The 15,655-nt window shown below is 42.5% G+C and overlaps 1 protein-coding gene across 34 annotated transcripts in view; it reads left to right on the plus strand.

Annotated features, from left to right (window-relative positions):
• Window positions 1-15,655, plus strand: part of CALD1 (caldesmon 1) — a 229,233-nt gene that overhangs the window by 144,233 nt on the left and 69,345 nt on the right. For 9 of the 34 annotated variants that reach the window (XM_063667826.1, XM_063667827.1, XM_063667830.1 and 6 more), the window contains exon 1: window positions 5,710-5,965. The exons of 22 other annotated variants lie outside the window; for them this stretch is intronic. In XM_063667826.1, the coding sequence (XP_063523896.1) occupies window positions 5,913-5,965 (53 nt within the window). In that variant the 5' untranslated portion in view covers window positions 5,710-5,912. Of the gene's footprint in view, window positions 1-5,657; window positions 5,966-15,655 lie in introns of those variants that run through there. 3 more of the 34 variants (XM_054494616.2, XM_063667825.1, XM_063667848.1) reach the window with 3 other exon arrangements.

Genomic DNA, 15,655 nt, shown 5'->3' on the forward strand with positions numbered 1-15,655 from the left:
TGTAGATGTGCACCAGCCACCATTCATTCAAGAAATTGTTAGAGCCCTGCTATTTCCAAGCACTGTTTATTGTTTTAAAGATATGTTTCAAGTTGGAGGGCAGAAAGGAGTTAGAGGCATGATCCTTTTCAGATAGAAACTTTTCAGGAAAAGAAAATAGTCCAGTTGTTTAAAAAACCCTGGATTTTAAAAAGAGCTTAGAGAGTCGGCCTAAGTAATTGGTGCAAGACAGTTTAAACAGAAACAGGGAGTCTCACAGCAAGTTGGCTGGAGGGGCTGACTCATACATTGCAACATAATCATTTCTCAAATAACATGCAAACAAGAGTGGGCTCAAGCTTTCTGGTCTCTCCCTCCCTAACAAGATAAATTAGAAAGAAATAAAGTCAAATCCAGGAAGACTTCATAGAGGTAAGGCCAGGAACTGGTATTTAAAGAACCACTAGAATTCAGAGAAGCAAAAGGAGTAACAGTGGGCATAGGACTTACAAAGCAATTCATTTGGAGAAGAAAAAAGAAAAAGCAAAAACCCTGGTTGTAGCACAAAACTGAATGAATGATCTCTCTGAGATGCTATTATCAATGTGAAAATAATGTTAGGATGTGTTAACAGGAACGTGGCAGGCAGCACTGGGACTTCAGCCAGGCCTTGGTCAGCTTTTATTATGTCCAATTTTGGTTTCCCGTTTGAAGAGTTGTTATAGTCAGGCTGATATTAAAAGGATGGAAAATAGGTATTGGCGTCTAGCCTAGAAAAGACGAGACTAAAGGATGACTTAATACCTGTGGCCCTCGTAGAGATAAGTAGGTTTCTATTTCAGCAACAGGAAATCTAGTTCGATAACAGGATAAATTGAGCATGAGAGTGATTAAACACTGGGACCTTGATCACAGGATGTCACCTACTGAAGTATAGTTCTTTAGCTCTACTGCTTTCAGAGTACTGTTCACTTTCTGTCTTGTAATAGAATTTTTGTATACATGTCTTATCTGCCTTTGGGACTGCCCTTCTTATCTTTGCATCCCCAACAGCACTTAGTGCAATGACTTGCTTGTAGTAAACGTTCCAATAGTGCTAAGCAAAGCAAAGCAAAAAGGAATGTGCTGGGACAAAATAAAACTACATGGTCACCATTATAAGGGCAATAAGACAGTGTCACAACCCGAACCCCTATTACAGGCCTAGAGATAGTTGAGGCAAAGAATAATTAAGAAACGTGTATCAGCACAGGTCACGAGGACACTGGTGAAGAACCACTGGAAGACTAGGATGAGGAGTAAACTGTGATTTTTCCACAGCAGCCCCTACATTCAATATCACAGGACATGACAGAGCAATATAGTTTAAGTGAACATATTCAACGCCATGGTGGGGGCAGAGGATGGGAGATGCCATCAGCTATGATGGGAAGACTATGAGAGGCCAACAGAAAGGAGGAAAGAGATGCTGCCTTTGACTATGTAAACTCCTTTACCTACATTCCTGTTCACCTTGGGGTGGGGGAACAGCTGTCTGGGCAAGATTTTTTGCCTAGTTCTAAGAGTACAGAGCCTATGAATTTCATCATAAGAAAATTTATCTCCAACAGCCTTTTCAAACGTCCCCTTTTTACTACTTGAACTTTTGCCTCCCTAGCGGTAGATTTCCCTTTGGTTTATGTGAGTTTCTGTAGTAACTGAATGGTTCTGTGCATGTTGTGTGTGTGCATGTGTGCATATGCATGCATGCGTGTATATGTGTGTGTACGTGTGTACGTGCATGTGTGTATATGTGTATGTGCATGTGTGTATGCATGCATGTGTGTATATGTGTGTGTGCCTGTGTGTGCATGTGTGTCTGTATGTGTGTGCATGTGTGTGTATGCATGCATGCGTGTATGTGTGTGCCTGTGTGTGTGTATGTCTGTATGTGTGTGCATGCATGTGTGTATATATGTGTGTGCATGTGTGTATGCATGCATGTGTGTATATGTATGTGTGCATGCATGCATGTATATGTGTATGTGCATGTGTGCATATGCATGCATGTGTGTGTGTGTGCCTGTGTGTGCATGTGTGCCTGTATGTGAGTGCGTGTGTATGCGTGTGCCTGTGTATGTGTGCACATGTGTATGTGTGTGCATGTGTGCGTATGCATGCATTCATGTATATGTGTGTGTGCCTGTGTGTGCATGCGTGTCTGTATGTGTGTGCATGTGTATGTGTGTGCATGTGTGTCATAAGTGCATTAGGGCGTGTGCACAGCGCTTCCCACATACCTCTCTTCCCTAGGGAATTGTTCCAAGGTAGAAGCTGTTCTTAAACAACTGCTGCAGACTCTAAAGTCTGGAACAGATCTTGTGGTCCAGTCTCCCACCTCCATGAAGTAAAGTTATTTTTAAAAAATCATATTTTCTTAATAAAGGACCACCCTGTGGTGGGAGCTGTTCCTTTCTATTACAATCTGACCTTCCTCAAACCTTCCCAGCCCAGAATCTCTTTGATGAAAAATTAAACGATAAAGTGTCCAGAAACAAAGGATACTATGAGTAATCTCAGAATGGGCCAGACTTTCATTTTTCCCGGTAAGAGTCCTGAAGCATCATCAAATTCATGATACCTATTATTTTGCTGAAGGATGACTGGCCCACTTGTTCATGATGCCAATGAATAGTCATTAGTTCACTTCTCAGAGACACCAGTTCTGGCAGCTGGACACTGGGTACCATTCTCTGTGAAAGCACACAGGCCTGTAGGTCTCTGCAGGACCAGAACACTGTGCACAAATAACCTTTAGATTGTTATTTCTCAATCCTCTTACCTTGCCTCTCCAGCCCCAGGCACCAGGTCTCAGAGGACTCTTGGAAGCACTTGCCTAGCCCAGCCCTGCTCTCAGCTCGTGATTCACTTGTTATCTCTATGCATCTTCCCGCATTGCCTGTCTTTCATTGGCCTTTGTGTTCTTCCTATTCCCAGAGAGTGTCTGAGCCAGGTCCAAGATTCACTTCTCTCTTCACTGTTCCCATGTCAGTACCCTACCAGGTAGCATGAGCTATAACACCACTGGGTTTTACTATCACAAACTGAAGACAGACAGCTGCTTCCCAAATGCATGCCCCTAATAACAAAGGAGGGTGTGCGCTGTTTCCCTTTCCCTCTTTTGGCAATTAGGGAGATAGCCTGGTGGACATCCTGTGTATAGCCGGCAATTAGCACACTTTCTGTACATGGGTTCTGCACATGAGTGGAAGATTACTAAATTCTTGCTCTCCTCCATGGAGAATACTGGCCAGAAAGAACCACAGATTTTTTTTCTAGGTTATTCCATTTTATGAACCTATTCTGAATATGCCAAAATTATACTTGTCACCTCAGAATTGGAGTGGGGGGCTGGGGAGGAGGGAATCAGGAGGTGATAGCTTTCTCGCATGGCTGCGAGAAATAACTACAAACTTGGTGGCTTTAAACAACACAACTTATTATGTACAGTTCTATAGGTTAGACGTCTGACACAGGTCTCACTGGGCTAACATCAAGGTGTCAGCAGGGCTGCGTTCCTTCCTGGAGGCTCCAGGGGAGAATCCATTTCCTTGCCTTTTCCAGCTTCTAGAGGAAGTCACATTCCCAGGCTCTTGGACCCCCTCTCCATCTTCAAAGCCATCACCAGTCTGTCTGCCCACCCTGAAGATATAGCTCCTCTAACCACAGCTGGAAAGGGGTCTCTGATTTTAAAGAGCCATGGGATTCGTTCCAGCACACCTGGATAATCCAGGATGCTCTCCCTATCTCAATGCCTTTAATTTCATCACATCTACAGGGTCCCTTTTGCCACGCAAAGTAACATGTTCTCAGGTTCTGGAGATTTGCGGGAAACGTTATGCCACCTACCACAGAAAACCACTGACTTTTGTAAGTAATTGAAGGGAAAAAATTAATTGGGCAAAATTCGGTAGAAAGAAGAGCAGCAGAATGCCTCGATACATGTTTCTGTCTCAGTTCTAGAGCGAGAAACTCAAGACAAGTCAGTGTATATTCAAGTCCTCTTGTGTGAAGGCAGATGTATCTCTACTTTTATGAGTGTCTTATGTGCTACTTTCATCAATATATGTTCGGTGATCATATGTGTAATCAGAGATATTTAAATGCATATATACATAATGATATATGGAGATAATTAACTTTGTTTATTAAACTGTATTTACTCTATAAACTATGACTTCATTTTTTGTTTTGTTTTGTTTTTTGTTTTTTGAGATGGAGTCTCACTCTGTCGCCCAGATTGGAGTGCAGTGGCGCCATCTCAGCTCACTGCAACCTCCGCCTCTTGGGTTCAAGCGATTCTCCTGCCACAGCCTCCCAAGTAGCTGGGACTACAGGCACCCGCCACCAAGCCTGGGTAATTTTTGTATTTTTAGTAGAGATGGGGTTTCACCATGTTGGCCAGGCTGGTCTTGAACTCCTGACCTTGATCCACCCACCTCAGCCTCCCAGAGTGCTGGGATTACAGGCATGAGCCACCTCGCTTGGCCTATAAACTATGACTCTGATGACTGCATAGTATTTAAGCAAGAAAACAATCAAAATGTTCTAGCTAAAGTGAAGAGACCACTTAACCTAACCCAATTAAACTTTAAGTTGAACACAGTTCAGCTCCATGACATTGCGTGAGTTGTCTAAACGCTCTGTGCTTTGGTGTCCTTGTCTACGTGTGACATGAAGCCACAGATCTCAAAGATCTCTTTCATTCCGTGAAAGTGCTCTCAATGTGTGAAGTTGACTGCTTCTCCTGCTGTTTACCAAGAGAATAATCTTAACCCTACATTGTGGAGATCTGATTTGTTCTCACTTGACAGAAAGCCAGTCCCACGAGCAGCTTGGTACCCAAGTACCAGTCTGTTCAGTGCTCATTAGAGATGAAGAACCATATTCATAAGTCAAGCTGAGACAGAGTGTCATCTCCAGACAGAATCAACACCACCCCCTCCTCAGGAACTGGGATTTGGCTGCTTTCCAAGCCACTGCTGACCAGGCTCCATTGCCCAGCTTGGCTGATGAGATCACTGGCAGAGTACCATGGGTGCAGACAGGGCCTGCTGTTTCAACATGTTCTCAGGAGGGCTCTTGTGCACATTTCTTGGAGAGGTGTGAGCACCAAACATGCTGAACCATCCAGCCCATCACTGAGCAGGGCCATCTCTCTTCATCCCTTTTCATTTGGTTTGCATTTTTATGTCATGCCTCCTTCCCTGGATAAAAGGGATAAGAGGAGTTTCTCAGATTTGATTTCTCAGTGGGAACTGTTTGCTTTGGAAGCCACCTACACCAATGCTAATTGAGAACAGAGCTCAGAATGGGAGCCTGAGAACTGCACCCGGATGAACTTTTTGGTGGGCTGATTTCTGTTGATCTTGTCAGATTTAGGTTGTATATGCATGTAATACCATGATCAACTATTTTCCAAAAGGCTGAGCAAATGTATCAGTGTCTTTTTCCTTTGACCAGTTACTTACCTTGGAAAAATTATTTGTAGTTAAGCATATAAAGTCTTCATCATGAAAGCTACTGGGGATCCTGGCCCTGACTACCCAGCAACAACATTTCTGGAACTCTCGAAGCAATCAGTGCTCTCTAATCGCTAAACATGATGAGCTTCTATTAGAGAGATTACAGTAAAAAATAACAATCAGCTCTCTGATGATCCTGTGAGGAGGGAACGGGTGGGGAGGAGTAGATTTGGCTGAGGACAAGCCCAGACTTTCGTCACAGGGACAGACCAACGTGTTAACACAAAGGGAGAACACGGGAGCATCCTGCACCGTGCATTTCAGCCACAGATCACATGGCCCCTCCGCGGGCCCGGCCCACGCCCTGACCGCCCGGCCCGGCCAGGTCTCCGTATCTCTCTGCCCCGCCGCCCCTTCCCAACTGCGGACATGCTGGGTGGATCCGGATCGCATGGAAGACGCAGCCTGGCCGCGCTCTCCCAGTGAGTCCTCATTTCGCCTCTTTGGTTTTTTCCTTTCTTTTCTTTTTTTATAAAAAACAAACGAATTGTTGTAAAAAAAAAAAAAAAAAAATGTGGGAGTGGGAGTGGGAGGGGAGAGGAGGAGACACCAGGCAGGAAAGGAATGCAGTGAGTGTGTGAGTTTCAGACCTGTCTGAAACTTTCTGGTTTCCACTTCATGGTTGCTCTGATTCACTGGTTTTTCTCGTTTCCATTTTAATGGTGGTTTGTGGACCATTTGCCAGGAGTTTATACCTAGGCACGGGTTTCTCCGTTTCAAATACCAATCCATAAAGCATTGTGTTTCTAAAGGTCTGCTGTTAATTTAGACCTTAGCCCTCCGTTCAGAATGATCCATTTGCAGGGCTCAGAGATTTTGGCTAAAGCACACATTGCCCAATCCTTAGAGTAAACAGCCAAAGCCCTCAATATACTGACCATCTGACTAAGACAGAACAAGACCCAGAGCATATGCTATTGATCAGGGAATTGTTCAGATAACGGGCTCCAAGGGTTTAGGATCATGAAATCCTGGAATGTTAAAGCCAGAAGGGAGGCCTTTAGCCTCTTTGGTGCAATGCTGTCTTTCAACAGGCAGGGAAACAGAACGCAGAGGGGTAACTCAACTTACCCCAAAGCAGACAACAGTCGGTAGCAAAGCCATGTCTTTGTACTCTCATGCAAAGGGCCATTTTCACACTGGTGTTTATGAGGTTTGAAAAACTTACTGGGTCTTGGGAAAAGGTACCGCACAAGAATTAGAACACCAAATGGCCTTTCAGTAAATCTTTTCCATTTTTGAGAGTTTTGGCACCGATTCAGCATGACAATTGTTGTTCCAGTTGTTCCAGCGTTTGTGCAACAGTTAATCAAATAAACAGAGGAACTCATCGGGGTCCTAAAAACAAGACCCATGTCCATTACATTAGCAGATCTCTTGGATAGCTAGTTTCTGTAAGTGTGGTTATTCACATGGGAGAGCTCAAAGGGACTTTAGAGGTTATCTGTATAGTCCAGTGCTTATCAAACTTCTTTAAAAATCAAATTTAATCTTAAGGGGAATGCTATTGTGTAAAGGAGATGTTCTGGTTAAAGAAAAGGTTTGGGATCTAGAGCTCCTCATCCTCGCTCTACTCTCCAGTCATAGCCCACTGCAAAATTCTATCCCTCTCCTCATCCCTCTTCTACCCCACCTCCCCACCCTCTTCATCAAAACTTCCTTGGAATCCTAGGTCTCCATGGAATAGTTCAGAAACCACTGATCTCATTGAAAGCCTTCATTTCAGATGAGGAAACTGAAGCACAGGAAGGGCTTGCCCAGAGGTCACACAGCTGATCAGCAATAGAGCGTGGGATGCTAGGAAAAGAGCCCAGTCTGGCTGGCTGTCTCTCTTTCTCTCAACTCATGGTCCTGAGGCTTGTTTCCACTCCTTCATGCCTATGATTCTATCAGTCTCTTTTTCTGTGTCTCTCTTCTCTGTTTACTCTGCCATTTCCTGGATTTCAACAGCTATTACCTCTCACCGGGATGGTTGTCATTGCCTGCCATCTGGTCCTCGGCCTCTGTCTCTCTCCCCTTTCTGATCCAGCCCCCTACAGCCTCCACCCTTGAAGATAAAGTCCATTCTCCTTATTACAGCATTCAGATTTCTCCACAATATGCCTTCAGTATTTCTTCCCATTCTGACTTCCGCCAGGGAGAATGTTAAAAACATTGCGGGGGAAATAAATAAATGATGGGCATAATTTTATCAGATTCTGCAGAAATGACAAAAGAAATGCATACAGGGATGTCGAGATTTGTAAAAAGTATAGGAGTACCTGATCCAGTGAAATAAGATCACTCACAGCTCCCCAAACTCAGCATACACAAGCCACCACTGTTCCGTGATTCATTCTATTCCCTACACAGGGAATACCCTCACTCGCCTGTTTCTGACCTCCTTCCTGTTCTGCAAGGCCCTGATCAAATGCTCCCTTCCTCTATAAATCTTCCTCATTCCTCACTTCTTTCACTCTAATAACCTTTGTCCATCCTTCTATTACTAGCTTTGTACCGTCAATCGAGGAAAATGACGAGGCAAGTCTCAATCATTTTAGGAGGTTTATTTGCCAAAGTCAAGGATGTGCCTGGGAGATAGGTCTATGCCTTTATCTGAAGATGATTTTGAGGGCTCCACATTTAAAGGGGAAAGGGTGGGGATATTGAGAAGTATACGGTTTTCATGTAAGTGAATCTGTATTTTGTACATAAGATCACATAAACAAAAGGGGCAGAGGAAAAATGTGGGGAATCTGCATTTTACGTATGATAGACAAAATGGGGTAGGGCAACACTCAGTTATGCATTTGTGTCTGGTGGGCCAGGGTGACTGCACCTATAAAGATAAGCTGTCCATTTGCATTGCTTTGGTGAAGTTTTAACAGCTCACTAGGAATGTCCTTGTGGGCAAAATATGGGGGAGGCTTGTGTAGCTTTTCACCTTGTAGCCATCTTATTTAGGAACTAAAAGGGGAAGCTTTGAGTGACCCAGTTCCCAGCTTGACTTTTCCGTTTGTCTAAATGTGTTCGGGGTACCAAAATTTAATTTCCTTTCACAGTACTAAAGTTATTGTTGAACACAGCTATCTTCCCTCCCAGTAAATGGTAGTTCACTTGAGGGCAGGAACGATTTTGAATCTTTGAATCTTCAGCATCCAGAACGGTGCTGATGCTCCAGAAATATTCTTTAAGTTTCCTATTATTGAGTAAATCAAACTCAGTTCACCTTAGTTTACCTTTTTCATTTGAGCCGTTTGAACACACGAAGCCTTCACTCCTTTTGCTTTGCTAGACGTACTAGGCTAAATGCTAAAACAGGTGCCCAAGAAAATGAATTCTAAGTTCCTTTGCATTTCCATCAGATAATTTATCTCTGTTTCATCACCTGTAGAGCAAGATTGGCTGTGATTTTTTAATGAGGCATGTTAAAGTTCCTGAATGCCAAGACTTACACAAGGGCCATGTTATTTTCAGGAGCAGTTGTGAATGGTTGTTCAGTTATTTAGATCTCCAGGCATGTTTAATTTGTTCCTACCAAGATCACTGAGAGATTCTGTCATTTGCAGTTTAATATTTTCACTGGTACTTTTATCATTTTCCCAAAGCCTAAGGAAGTTTACTTGCAACAAGATTTGGGGTTTCCTGTAAATATTTGTTTTAGTCCATAAAGGGTTATTTTTCTTATAGAGAAGTGTGCTTTTATATATCCTGCAGATGAAAGTTAAAAGTTTTTTTTGTGTGTTACATTTTGTAACAAACATGGAAGGGTATATAAATTGTAAAATCATGGAGTCAAGGAAACATAGGAAATTATTTAGTTCATCCCACTGTTTTCTGAGGGAACTGAATCCAAAACAGTGCTGAGAAATAAATGAATAAATAAATAAATAAATAAATGATTGGCATAATTTTTAAAGATTCTGCAGAAATGACAAAGGAAATGAACACAAGAATATTGAGATTTGTCAAAAGTTTAGGAGTGCCTGGTTTATTCAATGTTATCAGGAAATGTAGCATTATAATTATCCAGGATGCTAAATTTTGTTTTATATGTGTGTGTGTGTGTGTGTGTGTCTGTATGTTTGTGTGTATGTATTTAGTGGAAACTCTTTGCCTTCATTAAAGCAGATATTACAACACATTTAAAACATTTTCAGATTGCTAGGAGTTGTCCTTATGAACATAGTTTTTTAAACATGCTATAAAACAGTGATACCTCGGGGGATAAGACTCTCATCCAAAAATGGGTCCAGTTATTATGTGATGTCTTCCATCTACTTATTGACACTTTTAAATCTCTTCTAATACCTATTAATCCATCTGCCTGTCGTGGTCCCACTCCCTGTTTTGCTGTAGCCAAGAGTAACAGGACACCCACTTGTTAGAATTACTTTCAAAGTAAAAATCAACAATCTGGTGAGAGAGGCCTTCTCTCTTACAAAGTAATGGGCACTTACATTTTGTGACTATTGGTTTGTAGGCCAAAATGTTAAATATAGTGAACTTCAAGTTTCTCTTCAAAGAATCAGTATGTCAGTATGTTCAGCTCTCTCATTCTTTAATTCTCGATTTTAAAGTTTAATTTCCTGGTTCTCTTTGCCCACTTGCTTCTAGTTTCAGTAAACAACTTTCCCACCAGTCCTAATCAGTAGGTTCACATCTGTTCCCCTGGTCACCTGCTCCGTCCTTTCTCATCCTGGTCACATGCTTTGACCTGAATCACCCCTGGTCATCTGCTCTGACCTAAGTCAGCTTTGATTACCTGTTCCTAACCATCCTTGCATCCAAACTACTCACCCTGCCACTCTGGCTCATACCCCTGCCCTCTTTAAAATAGCCAGTCGGAACTGGCTTAGACTGTGCGATCCAACACTAGCCAGTAGGGAACGACACAGCAGTAGGGGCCACTTGTGTCAGGAATAAGAACTCCTGCCCATCCCCCATCTAGGTGTGCTCTTGCCATTGTTCCATCTTTGAGGGGCACCCTTTCTGCAGAAAGTAAAGTTTGCCTTTCTGAGAAAATTGCATTTACGTTAGAGTGCTATTTCTTTGCGGCACTGGGGAACAAGCATTTTGCATTTCTAACACTGACCAATTTTGCCTACTTTTTGGTTCAAAGAAAGGTTTCAAATGAACTGGACCCCTTATCTGGTTATAGATAAAATTGCTACTGCTGTTTATAGATTAAAAATAAGAAAGAATGGCAGAGAAATAGGTCACTGTGCTTTGCATGTATTGGGTACTCTATACATGATATTGCAGCACTGCACGAGCAGTGGTGATTATGGAGGTGGTCTTGACCTTCTGTATATGTGTCTTCTCTACAAATGGCCAGCCCACCCACACTCACACTGGTTCAATACCTGGTGGCCACAAGCCTTTCAAATCTATTGAATAGCAATTTGCATTGCTATCTGCGTTTTTCCCTCTCCTTACCTTTGATCTATTGATCCTTGAAATGAACCCTGCCTATGCTGCTTCTCACATTCCTCTCAGCCCATCAAAATCACTTTATAGAGACAGGCCTAACAGTGGCAAGAGGAATGAGAAATGGGGAAGAGGTCCTCTGTCCTCTGGAGGCAAACTTACCCCTGGCATTTTTAACCAGACTAGTGAGGATCCATTTCCCTATAGAAACACAGCTTCGTTTCTCCATACCAGCTTCAGACACACCTTGGGTTTAAAAAGGTGGTTGTAGGCTGGCCTGAGAGCCCAACTACCATGTGTCATGGTGTTGAAAGTTTCAAAAGCCAATTTACAATGAAGGTCTTGGAAACAACCTCTTCATAAATGTAGTGCTGCCTGGATCTATTTCCAAGTCTAATTGAATTTTTAAGAGGAGTCTTTAGAAAATCTGTAAACCTCATTCATTTCCAGTCATTCATTCAGCAAATACTCATTGAGGGTTTCACATTCTAGTGAATACTGCTGTACTGACTGAGCATTAAGAACATCAAAAAGGACAAAGCTCAGGCTCTGGCCTCAAGGGTTCTGTTGTCTTCTGACCTCCCACCCAGCTTAGCATTAACTACATCAGTGTTCTCAGTTTTCATTTTTTTTCCTGTGATCTTCTGAAATAAATGCATTTTATTTTGTAACCCCAATACCTATATACTATATATATATATATATTTGAAACAAAAATTTCACAAAACAGTGATCATGCTTGCTGTGTACAATGTCATCTGATATTTTCTATACGATTCTATTTCATTTTAAAATGCTGGTCACCCACTAAATAGATTTCAGAAGCTGCAGATGGGTCACAAACCGAAGTTTGAAAACCATTGAACATATCACATGACCTTGGTATCTCTGGTCCCTGCCTTCAGGGCAGCTTAGGAAGCTATGTTGGCTGGTGACAACCCAGGCTGCCAGCTACAAGGGTCAGCATGGAGGTTTTTTGTTTTATTTTGTTTTTTGTTTTTTTAATTTAATTAATTTTGTTTTTTCAAGGGAAGGTCTCTGGTCACTCAGGCTGGAGTGCAGTGGCACAACCTTGGCTCACTGCAGCCTCAACCTCCTGGGCTTAAGCGATCCTCCTGCCTCAGCCTCCCAATTAGCTGGGGCTACAGACGTGTGCCACCATGCCCTGGTAAGTTTTTGTATTTTTTTGTAGAGATGGGGTCTCGCTATATTGCCCATGCTGGTCTCAAACTCCTGGGCTCAAGCAGTCCTCCCACCTTGGCCTCCCAAAAGTCATAAGCCTCCACTATCTCGGCTCACTGCAACCTCTGCCTCCCAGGTTCAAGCGATTATTCTGCTTCATCCTCCCGAGAAGCTGGGATTACAGGCATCCGCCACCATGCCTGGCTAGCCTGGAGGTTTAAGAAATTTTTTTTGGATGGGAGTCAGAGGGTCTGGATTCTGGTCTAACTCCTTCAGTAATCAGCACGGTGATCTGCAGCAAGTCGCTTCAACTTGCTGCAACACAGCTATGAAGTGGAGATGCTGATGCCTGCTCTGTGTAATTCACAGGGTGAGCAAGAACATCCAGTATAATAATGTGCATTAAAGTGTGCAGAAAAATATTAAGTACAGAGCAAATGCAAGTTACTATTAAACAGTCTTACTTTTACAATTAAAATTTAATATCAGAGGAACAACTTGGAGGGACCATTTGTTCTTTGTAGATCTGGGAAAGGATTCTTGAACAAGGCTATAATATGATACAACTTTATAAATGGAAATCTCAGGGTAACTTTTTTTGTGATATTATAAGTAGATTTGAATTGAAGAAACTTAGCCAAGTTATCCTGGTCCCTCTTCCCTTAAATACTTTTTTCTGGTTTTATTTTTTATTTTTATTTTTTTGAGATGGAGTCTCACTCTATTGCCCAGGCTGGAGTTCAGTGGCATGATCTCAGCTCACTGCAACCTCCGCCTCCTGGGTTCAAGCACTTCTCCAGCCTCAGCCTCCCGAGTAGCTGGGATTACACGTGTGATTTTTGTATTTTTGTAGAGACGGAGTTTCGCCATGTTGGCCAGGCTGGTCTCGAACTCCTGACCTCAGGTGATCTGCCAACCTCAGCCTCCCAAAGTGCTGGCATTATAGGCGTGAGCCACTGTGCCTGGCCATTTTTCCGGTTTTAAAATCAAGGAAGCAACTAGGTGGTTGTTGGGTTTTTAAGTCATGAGCCTATTTGTAAAGGAGCGTGCTTTGCCTGATATTATCTGCTCTAACCCAGTAGATTTATAAACACTAATTTCTACTGTTCTTAAGACCACTTTTTATTAAAAGCAACTAACAGTAAATAAAACCAACCACTAAAAGAGATAATTTTATCAAGAAGGGTTTAAAACAATAAACTTTTAGATCAAATATGGTACTTTCCTCATCTATCTTTCACTTTTTCTTTTGTAACTATCCTAAACCTCATCTCACACATCTCACACAGACATTGGTGAGAACTAATGCTTCTTTCTTTTTTTTTTTGAGATGGAGTTTCACTCTTGTTGCCCAGGCTGGAGGGCTGGAGTGCAGTGGCACAATCTCGGCTCACTACAACCTCTGCCTCTCAGGTTCAAGCAATTCTCCTGCCTCAGCCTCCCGAGTAGCTGGGATTACAGGCACCCACCACCACGCCTGGCTAATTTTCCATTTTTAGTAGAGACGGGGTTTCACCATGTTGGCCAGGCTGGTGTTGAACTCCTGACCTCAGGTGATCCACCCGCCTGGCCCTCACAAAGTGCTGGGATTTCAGGCATGAGTCACCACGCCCAGCCAGAATGCTTCTTTCAAAGCCTGCTGAATTCCTATTCGGAGCCTAACCCACCCTAGAGCTGTGCCTTACAGGCTAGCTCTGCCTGCTGCATTAGCTCTGTGTGTCTTTTCTCTACCTTTCCATGTCTGTTTATTGATCTTTCTTTTTTGTTTTTGTTTTTGTTTTGAGACAGGGTCTTGCTCTGTCTCCCAGGCTAGAGTGCAGTGGCACTATCTCAGCTCACTGCAGCCTCAACCTCCTGGGCTCAAGCAATCTTCCCACCTCAGCCTCCTGAGTAGCTAGGACTACAGATGCTTGCCACCACTCCTAGTTAATTTTTAAAATTTTTTTGTAGAGGCGAAGTCTCACTATGCTGCCCAGGCTGCTCTCAAACTCCTGGACTCAAGAGATCCTCCTGCCTCGGGCTCCCAAAGTGTAGGGATTACAGACATGAGTCACCACACCCAGCCTGTTTGCTGATCTTTTTTAAAAGAATGTCTACATTCACCTTTTCTAGGACTCAGTTCTCCAAATCACTCTACCTTTCATTTTGTAAGTAACAATGGGAAGAATAAAATAATAATAAAATAAAATAAAAACAAAACTATATTCACTCCAAAGAGAAGAAAATAATTCCCTTTTGTCCTTTAAAGAGTGAAAGTATTCATTACACAAATCAGCAATGTCCACCAAAGGCCACTACTCATCAGCACTTACTGTAGTTTCCAGAGAAAACATCTAAAATGCATAAAAGTTAAGCAGTTTTTTTATACCTAGCTTTAAGCTGATTTCATGACTGTTGTATAGCTTCTTTGTAGATACTTTTCTGCAGCTGTTTCATGAGTGTTATGGTATGCCTGCAAATTGAATGAAAAAGACTGAGTTCCCACGGCTTTTGAATCAGTAAGCTGAAGCCCAGAGGGGTTAGGTACACTGGACTGGAAGCAGAAGGGATGGTTTTAAAGAGCAGCTGATTGTTCACCTTCACTACTGGCAGGCGGCCTTTCTGGGGTGTAGCTGCACTGCAGGTTGCACAAAAGAGTCTCAACGCCCCTCCTGCTACCCAGGCCTAGCCCTCGCAGCACTAAATGGGTACATTCTTGACAAATAAGAAACTGGGCCCGACATGCTGATTCCCACATCTGTATTTAGATCCCACTCATGACACACTGTATGACCACAAGCAGGTCACTTAATTTCACTGGCCTAAGTTTCTCCATCTGTTAAAGACATCTATTGTCTGTCTTATAGGTGAAAATGAAAGGAACTAGCTATGCAAATTATATAAACCACAGTGGATGCCTGATCAGTGTGACATTTCCATCCTTTCCCTTTCCCTCTGAATACTCCCCTCCCCAAAGACCCCCAAAGAGAAATGGCATGATCTCTTCTGCCAACAAACTGATAGATGCCAGGGTGAAATCAGCGGAATTCAATTTGTGATTGACATGCATTTATTAAAACATTCTTCTGCTTTCAGGAAAATCAGAGCCCTTTATTTCAGATGGAGTTATCTTGTTGGCTTACTATTTAAAATGAGAATTTGTACCACTATATGCTGGCTAACTCTGATGTTAAAGGAAACTTGCTAAAAACTGATTTTTTTTTTTGGCAAAATATAGAATTACTACTTTTCCTGGTGGGCCTAAGCCAGATTCAGTGCCAAGAGGGAGGTAGGGAGAAGTAAGTTTTTTTTTTTTTTTGCCAGCAGATGCCACCAATCTTGAAGTATTCTGGACAAGTGAGGAGAGCATAAATTAAGACTATTGATGTCAAAATCCAGATAAACCTGAATCCAAATCCTAGTCCCATCATTTTATCAACTATGTGCCCTTGAGCGAGTTACTGAATCTCTCTGAGTTTCTCAGCTGATTGATCTACAAAAAGAGGAAGATACATGTAAAGTGGCTAGCACAGTGCTTGGTG

This window comes from Pongo pygmaeus, chromosome 6 (assembly GCF_028885625.2).
Source record: "Pongo pygmaeus isolate AG05252 chromosome 6, NHGRI_mPonPyg2-v2.0_pri, whole genome shotgun sequence".
In the NCBI taxonomy this organism is placed as follows: domain Eukaryota; kingdom Metazoa; phylum Chordata; class Mammalia; order Primates; family Hominidae; genus Pongo; species Pongo pygmaeus.